General features: G+C 47.5%; 1 protein-coding gene across 2 annotated transcripts; it reads left to right on the forward strand.

The window, feature by feature from the left end:
* The first annotated feature begins 783 nt into the window (after window positions 1–783).
* Window positions 784–17,339, forward strand: VAMP8 (vesicle associated membrane protein 8). 2 transcript variants are annotated; one of them, XM_081922610.1, is made up of 3 exons: window positions 784–857; window positions 12,399–12,560; window positions 15,954–17,339. In XM_081922610.1, exons 2-3 carry the CDS (start codon window positions 12,420–12,422, stop codon window positions 16,095–16,097), a joined length of 285 nt encoding a protein of 94 aa, XP_081778736.1. In that variant the 5' UTR covers window positions 784–857; window positions 12,399–12,419; the 3' UTR covers window positions 16,098–17,339. The 2 variants fall into 2 exon arrangements, with proteins under 2 accessions (XP_081778736.1, XP_081778735.1); XM_081922609.1 differs by having other exon boundaries at window positions 852–974.
* The last annotated feature ends 2,590 nt before the right edge of the window (window positions 17,340–19,929 follow it).

The following is a 19,929-nucleotide window of genomic DNA, read 5'->3' on the forward strand; positions in this document are numbered from 1 at the left end:
GCAAGGAAAATCAGCTCTCTCTCTTCCCTGTAGACTGGGGGCAGGTGTGGGGGCTTGTTTATGAGTGCAATATGGGGTGGGGTGGGGAATGGGGATGTTTGCTTCACTGGGCACAGTCACACACACAACACCAGCCAAGGGGGAGGGGATCAGTTGTGTATTTAAGGCCTTTGGCTAATTAAACAACCTATGGCCTTTTAAACTGGGGGGGGTGTTTGGTTTTAATTTATTACATTTGTACACCACCATTCATCTCAGGATGGTTCAAAGCATTACTATGTTATGTATTTTTGTGTTGTTATATTGCATTCTGCTCTGTGATCCTCAGGTGAAGGGCGGTATAGAAATTACATATACATATATATGTACCTAACCAACCCCTAGGTCAAAACAAAGTAAAAAAATTCCTTCCAGGAGCACCTTAAAACCAACTATGTTTGTTACTGGTATGAGCTTTTGTGTGCATGCAAACGAAAGCTCATACCAATAACAAACTTAGTTGGATTTTTTTTTATTTTGTTTCGACTACAGCAGACCAACACGGCTACCTACCTGTAACTACAACCCCTGTGTACATGGGTGTAGCCAAGATTTTTATTGGGGGGCAGGCCTTTTGTTGGGGATGGCAGAACTTGAGTCTGCTCTGTATTTTTACTGATTTTATTGCTTTAGGGGGGCAGGGAGGGGCAGCTGCCCCCCTTGGCAACGCCCATGCCCTTCGAGCCACGTCAAGGAAACACAAAGCAGCAGCAGCAGCCGCAGCCGCCGCGGGGGTGGGGCTCCTCCCGGGCCGCTCTCTCGGAAGGAGGCGCGGCGTGGGAGGAGAGGACCCGCCCCGGGCCACCTGAGACCAGAAGGTAGGCGGACAGGAAGGGGCGGCCGCCGGCGGGGAGCGAGAGAGAAGCAGGAAGTTTTGGGGAGCTGGCCGAGGACCGGGAAGCGGCTGCTTGGGGGACCCACTCGACGGGCTCATGGTGAGCTTTCCAGCCGCGCCGAGTTTGCTGCCTTCTCGCCGCGCCTCGACGTGGCTGGGCCGGGGGCGCGGAGCGGACGCCTGGCCAGGGAGGGCGGGGGCTGCCTCTCGAGGCCGCGTCCCTGGACGTGGGCGCCCCCCTGGCGCGCGCTCGGGGTTCCCCCGGCTCTGGCGCGCCTTCCTTCCGGCGTCGAGGCGGCGCGCAGGGGCGCAGGGCAGGAGTGGCGGCGGCGGGGGGGGGGGACGCGGCTCCGGCCCCCTCGGGAAACCTCTTTTGCGGGACTTGGCGCTCTTCCTGGGCTGGGCTGCTGGGGCGAGTTGGGCTCCTCCTCCCGGGCTTCTCCTCCAAACCTTTCCGGCCTTGGCAGACGCCCTCTAGAAACCAGCAAGTGGCACTTTTGCGAGCTCGGGCAACAGTTCGCGGCTTTCCGTGGCAGCCGGTGCCCCCCCCCCCGAGTCCCGCCCGCTCTTTGTCTTCCCAACAAGCCTGCGAGGCAGGTTAGGCCGGGAGAGGTGGAAGTGGCCGTGGCTGAGCGGGGATCTGAACACCGCCCGCCTTGACCCCAAGCCCCCAACACATGAACCGCTGCAGCCATAGAGGAGCCAACTCCTAGGGGTTGTGGGGTCTTCGGCATCCCAATTAAATATTTGAGGGACCAGCGCCCCCCAAAGCTGATGAGCCTTGCCTTCAAATAGTGCACCGTCTCATATGATCAATTATGCAGGGCAGGGAATACCTGCCCCCCCGCCCCACTTTTTATTCAAGTTGTCACCCTGGCTGCAGTTTAGCACTCTGTGGGGGCACTGAGATCTTGCCCCCAAGGTGCCCCAAATGTCATCCAGTCCTACCCCTGCCAATGCCAGAAGCCTATCGCTGCTGGATCCGTGCTCAGAAACCTCTTAAGAGAGTCCAGAGTCCGTCCCACTGCTAGGATATTTCTTCTGTTAATCTCATCACTGAAACTTTATTATGCTGCTCTTTCATCCTCTGGATTCTTCATACACCAGTCCAGCATTCTTGAGCCATAAGCCATCCAGCTGTCAAATCCACGCTGTACAATTACAGCATATTCAATGCACATTTAAAGCACATGACTTCCTCCCAGAGAATCCTGGGAATGGTAGTTTCCTCCTCACAGAGCTGCCATTTCCAGCACACTTTACAAACCACAGCTCCCAGAATTATCTGGGGGAAGTGTGAGGCAAGGTCTGCACTTTAAAGCTCTGTGTCTGAGCACCCGCCCTTTTTTTTGCCCCAGAATTTTCACCACAAAAACCCACTCTTTAAAGCTCGCTTGGAGCAAATGGCAATCTGTAGAAAACTTGAATTGACGTTTGCTCTGACTGAGTGCTAAAGAGCAAGATTTCACTGGGGCAAAAAAAATAGAGAAAACATTCTGACACGGAGCATTTAAATATGGATTTGTGCCTGGAAAGAGTGGGGCAAAATGTAAGTGTGGATGAGCCCAGAATCTGTTTCTAGACTACATTTCCTGTCACCTCCACCCAAGTTTGATGATGGGACCGATGGGAGTTGTAGTCCAAAACATCTGCAGAGCATTTTGTTGGGAGAGGCTGCTATGTTCACTTCCAGCTTCTCATTACTCTTGACCTGCACTCGTTGCTCATTAGCTGTGTAGCGGTTTTTCTACATGGAAATAGCTTTTATGGTCTGTTATTGACTGTCATCACAACAGCCGTGTGAGGTCAGTGGGTTCCTTGTGCAAAAGTGAGTGATAGCAGAGAGTGAGTGCCTATCCCATGACTTGGGTGTGAGCCCAGGACTGCACTGGGTTTTGACCAGATGTAACCTCAGCCCTGTATCCCCTGAACTGTGCTGGGTCTTGCACGGAGGGTGCACTTAGCTGCCTCAGGGTGACTGTAAATGGTGGTGGTGTTTTCATTGTGTAGAGAAGCAAGCACAGGGTATAGCAGACCTGCCCTGGTCCAGACTTTCGGACTCCCGCTTTGCATTTCCTAGCAAACAGCTTCCAGGAATAGGTCTGAAGATAAGGCAGCTATTAATTCCAGCCCTGGCAGTGTGTGGGATGTTTTGCTCCAGTTTTGATGTCAGAGCTGCCAAAAGAATGTTCAAGGAAAAGCCAAGCTTCTTTGTTCTGTGGAATGTTGGATTTTGAAATGCTGGCTGTCCAGGAAAGCCACTTCTCACCCCTCTAGGGTCATCCTTGTACACAGTTTAGATCAGTGGATCTGAAACTTTTTCAGCCACAGCCCCCTTAGTTCCATGAACTCACCCCCAGTGCCCCTGACCCCTGTCTTTGGCATCTGTCTGTCTCTAGAGTCAAACCGTTAGAGAATGGCAGCACCTGCTGTGGCTGTAGTGACTGCTGCCTCCCGTCTTGTTTCTGCTGTATTAGCAGCACCAAAGTGACTTTTCTGGGGTTCAGGCCTGGGCAATGTGTATGGAGGTCCTAGGCTGTCCAGACAAGACCCCTCTCTTGGCCTCACTGATGTGGTTCAAAGGCAAGCACCAGCTTGGCTGAGGGAGTTTCTGGAAGGAGGCATACCAGGTGCCATCCAACTGTCTTAGGGACTCTACTCCAAATTTGCCTGCTACACATCACAAAAAAAAATATTATTCAGAATAGATGCTTGTACAACCCATGGCCCCATAATAACATAATAAAATTCAAAACAATTTATTGCACATTTATTCAAAATTAGATTCCCTATGCCCTACCTTTAGCTGAATATATTACTGAATTTCTATTATTGCTTGCTTGTATTTGTGGTTCTGTAAAAATTGACCTCCGTTCAGACTCTAGCAGCTATAAGTAGAATGCTAGAGCACAGAGGGCCCCTCCAGATTGCTTTGTTTGTTTGGGGGGTGTACCATAACATGCCATTGACACAATCATTGTGCATTAGTGGTGTATTTATCCTGGACCATGCGCATATCGTTCCGCTTCCCCAGTGTTATTGTCTTATTGCTGTTGGGAGGTATCCTCTTGCACTATAGTCCAACAAAGATGAGACAAAAAAAGTAAACCAGAACATTTGTGGAATGAGGAGTTAAAGGATTTCAGCAGGAAGTTACAGGACATGTGTTGACCAGAAATGAAGCAGTGTGTCCACCCTGAAACTGTTGGTAGGCTCAAACCGTATTGAAAGTGGGACTGCTTATAACTGCCCCAATACCATCAAAGAATTATGAATGCAAATTGAAAAGTTCATCTGGAGCTGCCCAGAGACTATAATGGCTGAAGCCAAGCCTTTGAACCAACCCTGCAGGAGTGTAAAAATTGTGGGAACGAGAAAACCTGGGTATAGTTTACAAGGTTAATAATATGACTGTGAAAGAATTAAACCCAATAGTCCTTTGTTCCTTGGCAGCCAAATTAAAGTACTAGAGCTTGCTTATGGAGCTCTGATTACAAAGCCCTAAGACAAATGGAATCAATCCTTTTTGCAAATGCATTTGGGAGTACACAATTTTCTAGTAAGGAAGAAAAATCACAGTTGTGGGTTTGGACATCTGTGTGGCGAAAAGGAGCCCCGAGTCAAAGGGTTTGGTGCTTGGAGCCTCTTTGGGGCAGTGAGTGAGGAAAAACATTTCAAGGCACATAAGCGGTATGTGGATCTAGGCACATACCTTGGGGCATGGGAAGAGAAGACATGGCCCCCCAGACCCACAAACCGCCATTATGGCAGCTTGGATGTGAAAGACACCCCTAGTGAGATCGCCCTTCCAACCTCTGGAACTGGAAGTGTGTCACAGAAGAGGCCTGGCATGCGCAGGGAGGAAGTTAAGTACCCCCAACATCTAATCTAAGATCATGGCATCCATATTTCTCTGTGAATCTGAAGCTAAACTATGTAAAATAAAATCCCACCATACTGAGTAGAAATCACTGGAATCTTCCAGCCCTTTAGAGACCTGTAACGTACGTGCTGTTTTTTCCTGCAATAACCAATTTCCATATATTTTTATACCATAAGGATATAGACATATTTCTTTTAGTCATTTCCACTGTTGTGCTGTAAAAATCCTGACAGCTGACAGCATCCATGTCAAAATTTCCTTTTGGCAAAATGTCTTCGTGGTATATTTCAACATATTTAGTAAGGATAATAGAGGATAAATTTTAATATGTGTTTTACCGGTAATAATTTTTTATATCTCCTGAAAGATTTCATTTGAGAATACAGCAGCCTATGGGCATTCCCACCAGAGACAGGAAAAGTCCCTTTATTCCCTTACTAATTTTTTGAGGAGTTATACCAGTAAAGATGTTTTTAGGTTAGCCAACACTTCATGGAGAGGGTCAGATAGCCTAAAGCTCAGCATGAACATAGGCTTGCAAGTGAGGTCAAAAATAATAAAAATATTTTTTCCCATCTATGTTTGAAACAAGAGGAAGAACAAGCAGGTAGTAGGTCCTCTGTGTGTAAACAAAACAGAAATGCTACTGGGTGGCAGAAGCCGAAACTGCTCATCACCAGCTTTGCCTCTGTCTTCACTCAGAAAGAAAGCTGCGCCCAACCTGGTGGTGATATAATAAATGCTGCAGAGTGGTAGCTGCAGCCCAAGATAGGAAGAGGTGGTAAAGGAACACTTAGCTACTTTAAATTAATTCAAATCAAATCAAATCTCTAATGAGCTGCAGCCAAAGGTACTAAAGTAACTGCAGATGTGATCTCAGAGCCTCTGTCTATAATCATTGAGAATTTGTGGAGAACAAGTGAGGTCCCTGTGGACCGGAGATAGGCAGATGTTGTCCCCATCTTCAACAGCGATAAAAGAAGAGGACCAGGCAACTACCGACTGGTCAGTTTGAGGCTTATAACTGGAAAGATGCCCAGCAATCAGCTGGGTGGCAGGGAAAAAGACGGCTCTCCCTGTTCTGCTGTTAGAGCCCAGGGACAACACTTTTGGCTGCACCAGCATTGCTGGGCTCCAGAGGTTGAAGCCTCTTGCACTACACAAATGCACAGAGTATGGGAAACAAACAGGATGAGAAACAAACAAGATGAATTGGAGCTTTTAATACAAATACAACCTGGTAGGCATTGCTGAAACCTGGTGGGATGAGACTCATGACTGGAATGTAGGAATTGAGGGGTATAACCTGTTCAGAAGGAATAAGCCAAACAAGAAAAGATGAGGAGCAGTAGCATTGTATATAACGGATGTGTACACTTCTGAAGAAATCCATGACCTGGAGCATGAAAAGCAGATTGAGATTTATATGGGTAAAAACTGTAGGAGAGAGAAACAACATTGACCTTACTGTGTGTGTCTGCTACAGACCACCAAGCCACACTGAAGACTTGTATGATGCCTTACTAGATCAGATTACCAAACATTCAAAAGGGAGAGAGATAGTAATCATGAGGGACTTCAACTTCCTTGATATCTGTTGGGACTCAGACTCTGCCAAGAGTGTAAGGTCTGAGAAATTCCTCCATTGCATCGCTGACAATTTCAATACCCAGAAGGTGGAAGAACCAACAAGTGGCTCATCTATTTTTGATCTGGTCCTCACCAGGAGAGAGCAACTGATAATCAAAGTGGAAGTACTCAGAAACTGGGAAAGAAGTGATCATGTTCTCCCGGGTTTCAGGAAAAAAGGGGAAACAGTCAGCAACACACTCTGGACTTTAAAAAGGCCAATTTCAAAAAAGCTGAAGGAGCTACTGGGTGTGATCCCATGGTCGGAAATACTAAAAGAGAAGGGAGTCTAAGAAGGATGGGAGTTTCTAAAAGGAGAAATGTTGAAGGCCCAAATGCAGAGGATACCAACAAGAAAGGAAAGTGGGAGACATCTAAGGAGCTTACAGATGAGCTGGGAGTTAAGAAGGGCATGTATAAGAAATGGAAGAAAGGGGAAATCACAAAGGAGGAGTATGCACGAGTAGCCAACAGTTGCAGGTTTCAGTAAGGCTTTTGATAAAGTCCCCCATGATATTCTCACAAGGAAGCTGGTAAAATGTGGGTTGAATGAGGTAACTGTTAGGTGGATATGTAGCTGGTTGACTGACCGAACCCAAATAGTACTCATTACAGTGGTGCCCCGCAAGACGAATGCCTCGCAAGACGGAAAACTCGCCAGACGAAATAGTTTTCCGTTTTGGAGGTGCTTCGCAAAACGAATTTCCTATGGGCTTGCTTCGCAAGACGAAAATGTCTTGCGAGTTCCTGCGGGTTTTTTCCCCTTCCCCCCCTTTTTCTAAGCCGCTAATAGCGCTAATCCGCTAAGCCGTCAATGGGCTTGCTTCGCAAGACGAAAAAACCACTAGACGAAGAGACTCGCAGAATGGATTCTTTTCGTCTTGCGAGGCACCACTGTAATGGTTTCTTGTCATCCTGGAAAGAAGTGACAAGGGGGGTGTCGCAGGGTTCTGTCCTGGGCCCGTTGATGTTCATCGTATTTATAAATGACTTGGATGAAGGAATTGAGGGGGTGCTCATCAGATTTCCAGATGACACCAAACTGGGAGGGGTAGCTAATATCGCAGAAGACAGAGATAGAATTCAAAACGACCTTAACAGATTGGAGAACAAGCTAACAAAATGACTTTCCGTAGGGACAAAAGTAAAGTTCTGCACTTTGGCAGGAAGAACCAGGTTCACAAATATAGGATGGGGGACACCTGGCTTAATAGCAGTACATGTGAAAAGGATCTAGGGGTCTTGGTGGATCACAAGCTTAACACGAGTCCACAGTGTGATGCAGCAGCAAAAAAAAGCTAACACTCTAGGCTGCATCAACAGAAGTCTAGTGTCCAGATCAAGGGAAATAATAGTACCACCTGTATTCTGCCTGGGCCAGGCCACACCTGGAATACTGTGTCAAATTCTGGGCACCACAATTTAAGAAGGATTTTTTAAAATAACATTTTATTAATTTTCCAAAAATAACAACAAAAACACCATCAATTTTTTTTTTTAAACCAAGTCAGGCACAATTTAAGTAGGATGTTGACAAGCTGGAAGGTGTTCAGAGGAGGGCAACCAATATGATCAAGGGTCTGGAAACTAAACCTTATGAGGACCTCTTGAAGTAGCTGGGTATGTTTAGCCTGGAAAAGAGGAGACTGAGGACTCAAACCAATGGCTTCAAGTTACAATAAAGGAGATTCCGACTAAACATTCGAAAAAACTTTCTGACCGTAAGAGCTGTTTGGCAGTGGAACGGTCTCCCTCTGGAGGCTGTAGACTCTCCTTCCTTGGAGGTTTTTAAGCAGAGGTTGGATGGCTATTTGTCATGGATGCTGTAGCTTAGATTCCTGCATTGCAGAGGGTTGGACTAGATGACCCTAGGGGTCCCTTCCAACTCTGTGATTCTGTTACTCCCCACTAAAGCAACTCTGGACTGGGGATGAAGGAAACAACAGTCCAAAACATCTAGAGGGCCCCAGGTTGGAGAAGACTCTGTGTGTGTGTGTGTGTGTGTGTGTGTGTGTGTGTGTGTGAGAGAGAGAGAGAGAGAGAGAGAGAGAGAGAGAGAGAGTGTGTGTGTGTGTGTGTGTGTGTGTGTGAGAGAGAGAGAGAGAGAGAGAGAGAGAGGCAGGCTGTGATGCCAGGCTGTTGACTGCAGAGTGGCTCTGCTGGTTCTGGGGGATGCTTGGCATATTCTGCATTCCCAGTGGAAAGTATGTGTCACTTCTGCTGGGAACTTGCTCAAGACCTTTGGTGCCTTCCTGCACAGCATTCCTGGTTCTTTGCTGGAGCTTCTCCAGAAGCACTGACTTGGCAGCAGGCTCAGGTGCCGGGGCAGGTAGGATGGAGCACTGTTTGGGTGTCTCCCTGCCAACATCCTTAGATGTGTCTGGACCGTGAGCTGGAGTTCTTTGGTCTCTAGTTTTCAGGAATGGTTTCAGAAGATCCAGAATGGTTTCATGTGTTGAAGATGGCTGGTTGAAGCAGCGGTTTGGTGTCCTTAAGCTGTGGCATTTTTGCTCTTTGCTATAGAATTCACCACCAAACCTGGCTGGCCCCAAGCATTCTTGCCTACCACCAGGTGGTACAACCTGTTTTTAAAAGACTTCAGGCCAGTGAGATGTGGAAATCAAATTCCAGTTACTCTATGACATCTGAAATAAAATCTGTCCACATTTGTTTCATCTGACTTGGTACTAAATGACTGCAGCCAATGTTAGCTGTACTCAGAGTAGGCCTATTGAAAGTAATGCACATGACTTAGCTCCACTAAGTTCTGTGGGTCCACTATAACTTGGTGGGATACAGCCCTAAAGCAGCAATTACAGTTGGAAAAAATGAGCCTTGAATGATGTACCGTATTTTTCGCCCTATAGGACACACTTTTCCCCCTCCAAAAATGAAGGGGAAATGTGTGTGCGTCTTATGGGGTGAATGCAGGCTTTCGCTGAAGCCTGGAGAGCGAGAGGGGTCAGTGTGCACCAACCACTCTCGCTCTCCAGGCTTCAGGAAGCTCTGCGCAGCCCTTGGGAGCCCGGCGCGAAGTCACTGGAGAGTGCATCCAGGCTTCGCGCAGCTCTCTGCAAGCCTGGGGAGACCAGGGCGACTTCCCGCTGGGCTCCCAAGGCTTGCGGATAGCAGGCTGTTCTCGGGGCTGGGGTCAGGGGAAGCTCGGGCTTCCTCTGCGCCAGCCCCGTGCCTGGGGGGGGGGAATATATATTTTTTCTTTATCCCCCCCCCAAAAAACTAGGTGCGTCCTATGGGGCGGTGCGTCCTATGGGGCAAAAAATACGGTAATATGCTTCTATTCCCTAAAATGGTTATTATTTTTTATATAAAAGTGACACAGTGGTTAATAGGAAAGGTGGCATTCTGAGTACAGCTGTGATTTCCACACTGATCCTTACAGGGTCTGTCATAACTGATAATTGATTCTTATTTTATACAATAGTAATGAAATAAAATAGAATCAGTAAATACCAGGTCAGTGGAGGCTGCCCATTGTATCTCTGCATTAGTTCAGAAGACGTGTGTTGTAGTGTCCAGAAATTGTGGCCACGGTGACTGCACAGGAGCCAACCCCAGGGGCTGTGGGTGCTTGGGCACCCACAATAATATAAGTGTGGGGGCTGGGCACCCACAGAGTCAAGTGAGGCCCCCTTTTCCAGGGAGGCAGGGCTCCATGTCTGAGCCCCTCCCCACGGAAAAGGGTGCCTTGCTGGCTGTGAGGAGGAGGAGCCCCCCACCAACAGTGCAATGCGACTTTGTGCGTTGTGCCAGTGTGTGTGTGTGTGTGTGATGTCGCACGTCCTCGTTATGGTGGCGAGCACCCACAATCCTGAGGGTGAGATGGCAGCCCTGGGTGACTGCAGTCTCCACTTCTGGAGTTTGGTTGTCTTTGCTTTCTTATCTCCCAGTTTGGTCATCTGACTCTGATAATTTCTGAGGAAACAACTCTGTGGAACTCTTGAGTGAATCTGGTGATACCGGGATTGCAACATTTATGTGAATAAGGATGACGAATGGTTTCTCTTCCTTGAGACAAGTATTGTTTATCCGTTTGGCCTTGTCTAACACGCCTGGCATTTTAGTGGGGTTTCTAATGCTGAGTTCCTCCTGTGCTTTAATTAATATGAATAGTACATAATATAGCATAATTAATATATAATAAAGTACTTCTTCACATGGTCCATAGTTAAACTATGGGATTTGCTCCCACAAGGTGCAGTAATGGCCAGCAACTTGGATGGTTTTCAAAGAGGATTAGGTGAGCGATGGCTCCCAGTCACAATTCCTATGTTCTCCCCACTTTCAGAGGTAATGTTCCTCTGAATACTGGCCGCTGGGTTAGAGCGCTGTGGCTAGAGCGCTGCGGCAACCAGGTCCTGCTTGCAAGCTTTCCATTGGGGCATCTGGTTGACCAACTGTAAACAGGATGCTGGATTAGGTGGGCCTTTGGCCTCATCCAGCAGCCCAGCTCTTTGTAATGTTCTAATAATGTAAAAATACATTATGGTTTTAACAATCTTAATGTCACAGCACCTGTATGGTGCAAAAAGTTGCCCTCGAAGAAATGCGATGCTTGGGCCGAAGACAGCGGTGGAGCAAGCTGATCGGGCACCTGGGGTGGCGGGCGGGCAGTTTGGGGCAGTGCGGAGTCTGTGGGCGCCCAAGCCGCTGTGTCACTCCCAGGCAGGCAGGGTGAAAGTGGCCTCTCTTGTGCTCTTTCTGATCAGACTTGGTTCCTATTTTCAGAATGTGTCTTGGTGCAAGGCCAATGGATTAATTTGAGCTCTCTCCCTCTTTGGTCTGTTGGTTCTTGTTTTGCCCTGGCACAAGTGGCATTTGCATGAGCAGCCACTGTAGTGGCAAATTGTGTGCCCTGTTAGGAATAGGAGGAGAGCCTGGCTGATGGAGCAGGCCAAAGGGGGCCCATCTAGCCCAGCACCCTGTTCTTGCATTGGCCAGCCAGATGGCCCAATGTGAAGACTGTAACCAGAACCTGAGTGCTGGAGTCGTACTCTCGCCACTTCAGACTCCCAGGAACTGTCATTCTGCCTTGGACAGTGGAGGAACCACGTTGCCATCATGGCGAGTAGCTGTTGATACCCTTATCCTATATTTATTTGTCTGGACCCCTTTTAAAGCCATATGAGGTGGTAGCCATCCTTGCATACTGCGGATTCTGTGATAAGTGCTACCTCTTGTTTTTGTCTGTCCTGGATCTTCCAATATTCCATTTCATTAGATGATTTCTTTGGGTTCTAAAAGAGTCTACTTTCTCCACACACTATGCATGATCTTATGTGCCTCTGTCCTGTCCCCCCTGCCCCTTACTCACATTTTTTTAGTCCTAAACTAAAACTCCTAAAATGTTCCCTTTCCTCCTTGGGAAGTTATCTCCAGCCCCCTGACCATCTGGTTGCCCCTTTCTTCACCTTACCCAGTTCTACAATGTCCCTTTTGAGGTGTGGCAACCAGAGCTGTTTACAGTATTCTAAGGGCAGTCAAACCATAGATATGTATAAAGGCATTATGATATTGGCAGTTGTGGAACAGAGATCTTTTCTGAACAGGGGCCTAGGCAGTCAGCAGCTCCTTCATTCACAATCCCCTGGATCAACCTTGCACAGTCTGTCAATGGAGGCAGTGATGGCTACTAACCTAGATGGCTTAAAAATAGGGTTGGACAAATTCATGGAGGAGAGAGCTATCGATGGGTACTAGCCAGGGTGACTGCTCTGCATCCACGATTGGAGGCAGCAATGCTTCTGAAGACCAGTTGCTGGGAGCCACAGGAAGGGAGAGTTGCTCTTGTGCTTGGGTCCTGCTTGTGGGTTTCTCAAGTGCATTCTTGTTTATGTTTTGTGAGGGTTGTGCAGAAGACCTTTCCCGTCCCATATTTGTTGGTGTGTGGGACGCTGGGAGCTCCATTTGGATTTCCTTCTTCCGGTTGCCAACGTCCATGGCTGACCCAGGTCTTCCATCCTAAGCCCCCTTCCTTCCTTCTCTTCCCTCCAGGAGGGTGGAAGTGCCCCCGGGATGGCAAGCGACAAGGTGAAGAACCTCCAGAGTGAGGTGGAGGGTGTCAAGAACATCATGACGCAGAATGTGGAGCGTATGCTGGCAAGGGGAGAGAACCTGGACCACCTGCGCAACAAGACGGAGGACCTGGAAGCGACGGTAGGTTCTGAGACTTGTGCTCTGAGCAGAGTCGAAGGGGGTGAGGTTTTCACGGGAGGCCACCAAGCTCCTTTCATTGAAGAGTGGGGGGACTTGCCTAGTGACCTGGTAGAGAAGAGTAGAGTCCCCAAGCAAGCATTGGGGAAAGTGATGGTAGTTCCTAGAATCCCAAGGGTCATCTAGATCAATCCCCTGCAATGCAGAAATCACAGTTAAAGAATCTCTGACAGATGGCCATCCAGTCTCCGTTTCAAAACCAATGAAGGAGAGTCCACCATCTTCCGAGGGGGTCTGTTCCACTGTCAAGCAGCTCTTACCGTGAGAAAGTTATTCCTATTCAGTTTTTATTGATTTTCATTATTACATATACACATAGAATACATACACTCATTATACATTTATCCATCCACCTGCCGAGCTTCGGACTTCCCTCCGTCTCTTCGGTAAGTATCATATAGTTATAACATCGCGTATTCTATCTAATAAAAAAAAAGAGAGAGAAAGTTATTCCTAATGTTTAGTTAGAATCTCCTTTCTTGTAATTTGGGTCCACTGGTCTGGGTCCTTTGTTCTGCACCAGCAGAAAACCACCTCACTCCATCTAACATGGGACAGCCGCTTAAATATTTGAAGATGGTTATTCCTGGTTATTGGGGGGTTGGACTCTTGGTCTCTTCCAACTCCACAATGTTATGATTCGATTCTCTCTCAATGTTCTCTTCTCCAGGCTAAACATACCCAACTACCTTAACTGTTCCTCATAAGTTTTGTAGACCCTTGATCATCTTGGTCACTCCCTCTGCACATGTTTCAGCTTGTCAATACAATTCTTAAACTGTGCTGTCAAGAATAGGACCCAAAACTCCAAGTGAGATCTGGCCAAGGCAGAGTAAAGTGGTACTCTTCCATTCCTGAGCAGACTCACGTTAGGCTTGCGGTCCACAAAGACCCCTAGATCCCTTTCACATGTACTACTGGCCAGCCTGGTGTCCCCATCTTACATTTGTACATCTGGTTATCTCTGCTTGTGCCACATCTGCAAGTTTCCATGGGAAGGAAAGATGTTTTCCAGTTAGAAACACAGACCTAGGGAACCTGTGGTTGTCTTAAGTTTTGCTGAGCTACAGCTCCCATAATCCCTGACCATTGGCCATGCTGCCTCAGGATGATGGGAGGAGGCACCTGGAGGGTGCAGACCCCCTGCCCTCAGCAAACTAGCTCTGAGCTTGAGAGCTTCAGCTTGAAGGGGAAGTTGCTCATGGATAAAGCAGGGGCTTTTTCAACATAGCTGGGGCTCTGGCAATAGTGCCATCAGAACCATAAGGTGTGACTTGGTGTGATCCTCTGGTTTTCCACACAGGTTCAAGAATGTTGCAAGCGGCAAGCATGTTCTAACTCTATAGGTGTATTTAGACATGTGTTTGTAGCCCACTGTACAGCCAACGGAGGCATTCTTTGCCTTCACAGTGTTTCTGCTGCAAATTAAAACTCCTCCTCCTTATCCACGGATAACAGTGCCTCAGCCCAGCCACTGCTCAGAATTCAGAGCGGGCAAAATGTTTAGCTCCTTTGGCTTTAAAGTGTGATTTTCCCTGCAAGTAGCCTGCACACTTGTCCTGTTGGGACGGGGTCTTAAATCCCTCCTTACCACAGAGAGGGACTTGCACCCAGCACATTTTCTTCCCAGCTGCTCTGAAAATAACATGCAGGTTTTCTCCATGGTGCGCATCTGATCCCAGTTGTCCTTTTATCATTGCCAACTTGGGCTCTTCTAAACCGAGGTCTCCTCTGACTCAAAAGTCAGAATCTGGCATGTCATTTCTAGAGACAATTTGGTCTGCGTCAGCCGTGTGAGCAGCCTAGGGGTGCTGAAGCAGAGGGTGGGCAAGGCGCAAGGCCCAGCTCCTTTTAGGCAGCGCTCCAGAGGTCCTGTGTCTAAGGAGCATAGTGGACAGGGTGGAGCTGTTTGTAGTGTGGCTGATTAATCCCTGAGCAGCCCAGGAAGGCCCCAACCACCCTCCGCCCTTTATTCTACCTTTGGTATTTACAACTTCCTGGAATGAGGCGGAGCAGTTGGCCGTACCACCTAAGACTAGCGTACAGGAATGTGCAAGGTTTTAGCTGACTTTTGAATCTGTCACCTGGGTTTGGTGGCTGGAAAGTTGCTCAGCAGCCTTAATTGAGGGTACCTGATCGAAACAGGGTGCCATGAGCTGCCGTTGTTGTTGTTGTTGTTTCAATTTATTATCCAGCCCTTCAACAAATGCTCCCAGGATGGGTAATACAACAGTAGAATAAAAATATTAACTATAAAATATCTACAGGATTCCAGAGACACTTTCAACACAGAGACACACTTGCTAATTATTATTTTATTGGCATTTTTATCCCGGTTTTCAGCACACACAAAAAGTGCTCTCAAGCTCAGCTTACAAATATAAACGAGAAGATTGCCTCAGGCTTACAACCCAAAAGGAAATAGGTCGCGGGGAGGGGGAAACAAGCACTAATCCTTAGTTTTGGAGGTCTTGAGCAGCAGGAATGAAAAGAATTTGGAGCAGAGCCAAGCATTTGGCGGTCTCTTAGCAGAGCTGATGGAGAGGCCCTGCAGTTCCATTCCTGATGGAAAGGCTGCTGTAGATGGCCTGATAGAGCTGCAGAAGATGCAAACAGCACATAGACTACTGCCATGCATTGTGTGTTGGGCTGCCTTGGATGACTGGAAACCACAGCTAGGTGGCCACTTTAATAACTGGGACTAGGCATTCTGAACCCATCACAATGATTATAGCCTGGCTGCCAGTCCATTTCTGTGCCAAATTTATAACTGTTGGGTTTGACCTATATTGGGACCCCAGTAACATTAGGATAGGAACTGAAAATAAAACTGCTGGTAACTTGATGCAGTTACACAAATCTGCTGTACAACTGCATTTGGAATACTATGTTCACTTCTGGTTGCCTTTCCTCAAAAATGGGTTTTGCGGAGTTTGAAAAGCTCCAGGAAAAAGCAAGCAACTGATCAAGAGAATGGAGCAACTCCCCTGGGGGGTTTGCAGTGTTTGGGACTTCTAAGTTGAGCAAAAAGGTGACACAATAGAATTGTATAAATGATGCATAGCATGGAGGAAGGTTGTCCTCCGTCTCTCATAGCGCTGTAACTGGCATCTGGAGAGTGCTGCTAGCAGGTTTCCCACAGGCACCTAATTGGCCACTGTGAGAAAAGGATGCTTCACTAGATGGGCCATGGCCTGATCCAGCAGGACTCATCTCACGTTCTTAATTCTTGTTTGTTTTTTGTGAGGAGACCTTTCCCGTCCGACATTGGTTGGTGTGTGGCTGAGGGGGTCTCTCTCCTGTGTTCACAGCTCGCTCTCTCTCTCTCCATTGCAGTCGGAACACTTCAAGACAACCTCACAGAAAGTGGCACGCAAGTACTGGTGGAAGAATGCCAAGATGATCATCATCATCTGCATCATTGTGGCCATCATCCTGATCTTGATCATTCTCTTTGCTACGGGTGTCATCCCAACCTAACTCTCTTCCTCCTTGCATTGGATCTTCTCGGCTCACTCCAACCCTGGCTCCTGTCTGCCACTGCTTCTCTTAGTCCTCAAAATTACTAACGGAACCACCAGGCCCTTGGCTGAGCACAGCCGTCAGGGGTCCTTGACTGCTCCTTCAGAACACACAAACACACTCCCCTCCCTAGACTGCCCTTTCCTTCCTGACCAGCTCCTCCTCTCTTTAGCCTCAGGGCAATAAGAATCTCTGCCACCAGACCTTAAGAGCTTCGTTTCCACACTCCCTAAGTTTCCAAATTCACCTGGGACTCGCTGACCTGCCACTCCAGCCTGCAGATTCTGGTGCCAACAACTGTTTGCGATGCAATTCCTCTTATCTGTGCCTGGCAGCTGCTAAGGTTCCCTTCATCTCTCCTGCTCCCTGCAGGGTTCTGATTCCCAAAGTGCCTTTAGCCGCTCCTTCCCAAGCAGCCTCTTTGAGGGACCTGGTTGGGTCACTCCCATCTCAATTAGGTGACAGTGTTGACAAACGTTGCTTGGGGGGAGGGATCAGCGTTCCCTGCTGGCCAGAATGGGTTTGGGGAGCCCCAGAAGCCGTATGGGGGATGCTCCTTGTATAGAGGTTTTCTTGGTAATTAATGTTTGGGGTGGGGAAATGTCTGTATTCTCCTTTAAAAGCGGGGATGGGCATTGTGCAGAGGGCGTCCAGGCATCCAAGTCTCCTGTGAACACTTTGGAGAGGAGACATTTGTCCATAAGTGGCTTTTAAAAAACCCCAAAACTATGAGGCAGGTTGGTTTGTTTTTTAAAGGTGCTCTAAGTTCCTGCTTCATTCACTGTTGTGTATTTATTTCCCTTTGACAGCCTTTGCCAATCAAGTACCCTCCAGGTGTTTTAGGTTACAACTCCCATCACTACTGGGGCTGGCATGAGTTTGTAGTCCAAAACATCTGGAGAATGCCCGGTTGGCCCAGGCTGCCTTAGACCTTGATTCTGAGGCAGGCCTTTCTCCTGGGGTTTGCCACCCTGAATGGCAGGGCATGGGAGCCTGCCTCTCTGCCCCTCTTCCTCTGCCTGCCCTGGCCCTCCGCTCCAGGCCTTCTGCCTTTCCTGATCAAGTTCCTTGGATCTTTGCAGGGTCTCCGCTGTAGCTGATGGTTTTGTTTTTGTTGTTTCTCCCTGCATACACAGATTTGCTCACTGTAATAAATGTATTTATAAGTAATTGGCTAATACAGAAATCCGTTTAGAAGAAGCTTGTCTCTGTGACTCATTTCATAGCACTGTGGGATGGACCTTGGGGCTGACGGAAAAGGAGAGGAGGCTGGGTAGGCCTGTAAGAAAAAAAATGTGTGTGTGTAATTTTTGTGTGTGTCATGGGAAAAAGAAGGTACACCCTCTTTGAATTCTGTGGTTTTACAGATGTGGACGTAATAACAACCAGCTATTCCTTAGCAGGTCTTAGGTAAATACAACCTCTGATGAACAACAACAAATGACATATTACCAACATCATGATTTATTTGACAGAAATAAATCCAAAATAGAGAAGCCATGTGTGAAAAACTGAGCACGCCTTATGATTCAGCAGCTTGTAGCACCACCTTTAGCAGCAATAACTTAAAGTTATTGTTTTCTGTATGACTTTATCAGTCCCTCACATTGTTGTGGAGGACTTTTCTCACTTTTGGAGATTTCAACACTGGTCTCCTAGGTCTTAGTCCAACACACTAACCCAGTGTTTCTTGATCTTGGGCCCCCAGCTGTTGTTTGACTACAACTCCTATCATCCCTAGCCAGCAGGACCCGTGGCCAGGGATGATGGGAGTTGTAGTCAAACAACAGCTGGTGGCCCAAGATCAAGAAACACTGCTCTAACCTCTACACCACACTGGCTCTCAGATCCCAAAATCTGTATTAGAGCCAGTGCTTTTTCTTTTTCTTCTGAAAATAGTGTGCTAGCTTTTGTCTACTGCAGAACACTTCATTGGGCTTGTTCAGGGGAGGGGGCAGGCCCAGAGGCTTAGAGACTATTTTAGTTAAGCGATATATAAATTGTTTAAAGCAATCAATAAACACACACACCACGCCAAACTTACCAGTTTTCACTATGCATATCAACAGTTAGTGAATTCCGCCTTGTGTCCAAACTGGAATGGGTCCTGTGTGTAGCAATTGTATCTGTGTCTCTCATGTATGTGCACTCACCTTTGGGTTTACTTATTGCTATAGGAATTCTAAGGTCTTATATATATATATAAAATAAATGCTCATGAATGTACAAGGCAAACACATACCGTATTTTTCGCTCCATAAGACACACTTTTTTCCTCCTAAAAAGTAAGGAGAAATGTGTGTGCGTCTTATGGAGCGAATGCAGGATGTGCAGCGATCCCAGAAGCCAGAAGAGGAAGAGCTGCACAGCGCCTCTTGTTCTGCTGGCTTCTCGGCGAAGCAGGAGGAGGAACAGAAGGGAGCCCTTACACGGAGCCCCTTCCGTTCCTCCTCCCACTTTTGCTGAAGCCAGCACAGCAAGAGCAAGAGGCTCCCTTCCGTCCCTCATCCTGCTTTGCTGAGAAGCCAGCACAACTAGAGGGGCTGCGCAGCTCTCCCTCTTGCTGTGCTGGCTTCAGAGATAGCTGCGCAGCTTGCTCTAACTTTTCCAGGAGGTGGGAGAAGGGACGGAGGGCAGTCCGTCAGTCCCTTCTCCCACCTCCCGGAAAAGCCAGCAAGAGCCGCTCTATCTTTAAAGAGCCGTGCCAAGCAAGCGTGTCTGCGGCTCTTGCTGACTTTCCTTGTTTTCCTCCTCTAAAAACTAGGTGCGTCTTATAGAGTGAAAAATATAGTGTGTGTATGTGTGTGTGTGTGTGTGTGTGTAGACCATGTGTCTGAAATAGTACAGGAGAACAATCCTGAGCCATTTTGACTCTCCCAAATTGACCTCAAATATTTCTCTGCAACAAGGAAGGAAATGGGAAAAGCTTTCTAGTTGTCTTTGGACTGTAGGGGCTTACACCTCCCTGTAAATACAGTCTGGTAAGTATCTGTTAAGCTGAGCACACTATCGATATGTGTAAGAGATTAAGGAGCTATTTACCGTCTCAAAAGGAATGGCCAGGCTATCCAGAAAAGGCAATCAAATAAGGTATTATCAGGTATCCTGGCTGACAGGACTGAAGCAACACTCAAATTTCTGCTGGGCTTGGGGACCACCTCTTTTTGTGATGTATGTATGATGTTTTGGGGGGTGATCTTGAGCTACAGGGTGGGCAATCTTAAAAGTCTATATAAGGGCTTGCACAGCAATGTTTTGGGTTCCCCCTTCCCTGTGGGGGGGGGAGTGGGGGACCCTTTTGCAACATTTTAATAAAGATCAGGCTTACTAGCCGCTTTGCTTCTCAATATTCTCTGGTTGGACTCTGCTATTTTCCCCTACAGATAGAGAACCTACATAAGGACTCTATACAGGCTCTTGGATACCCTGTAAGGGAAAGAGAGCTGTATTTTTCTTACAACACTTATGTTTTCCCATCAAATTGCTATGTTGAGCATGCTAGGCATTCAGGGGCTTGGTTTTTAAATGCAGAATTCAGAAACATCTCAAATGTAATACAAAAGGATAATGGTTTGGGGAACAAATTCCTGCATTGGCTAACTTAAAAGGACAGCAGTGCCCCCTGCTGTCCTGAATGAAAACTCCAAGGAAATGGTTTCTGAAAATAACATTGTGTGAACTTGTGAGGGTGGTTTAAAGCACTAACTGAGAGTGTTTCTATGTTGGCATTCTAGGCAGGAGTGAATAATGTTTTGCGTTTGTGTCAATAGCTTTCTTAAACTGAACTGCC

The sequence above is a fragment of the Podarcis melisellensis genome (genome assembly GCF_964234715.1).
Source record: "Podarcis melisellensis genome assembly, chromosome: 8".
In the NCBI taxonomy this organism is placed as follows: domain Eukaryota; kingdom Metazoa; phylum Chordata; class Lepidosauria; order Squamata; family Lacertidae; genus Podarcis; species Podarcis melisellensis.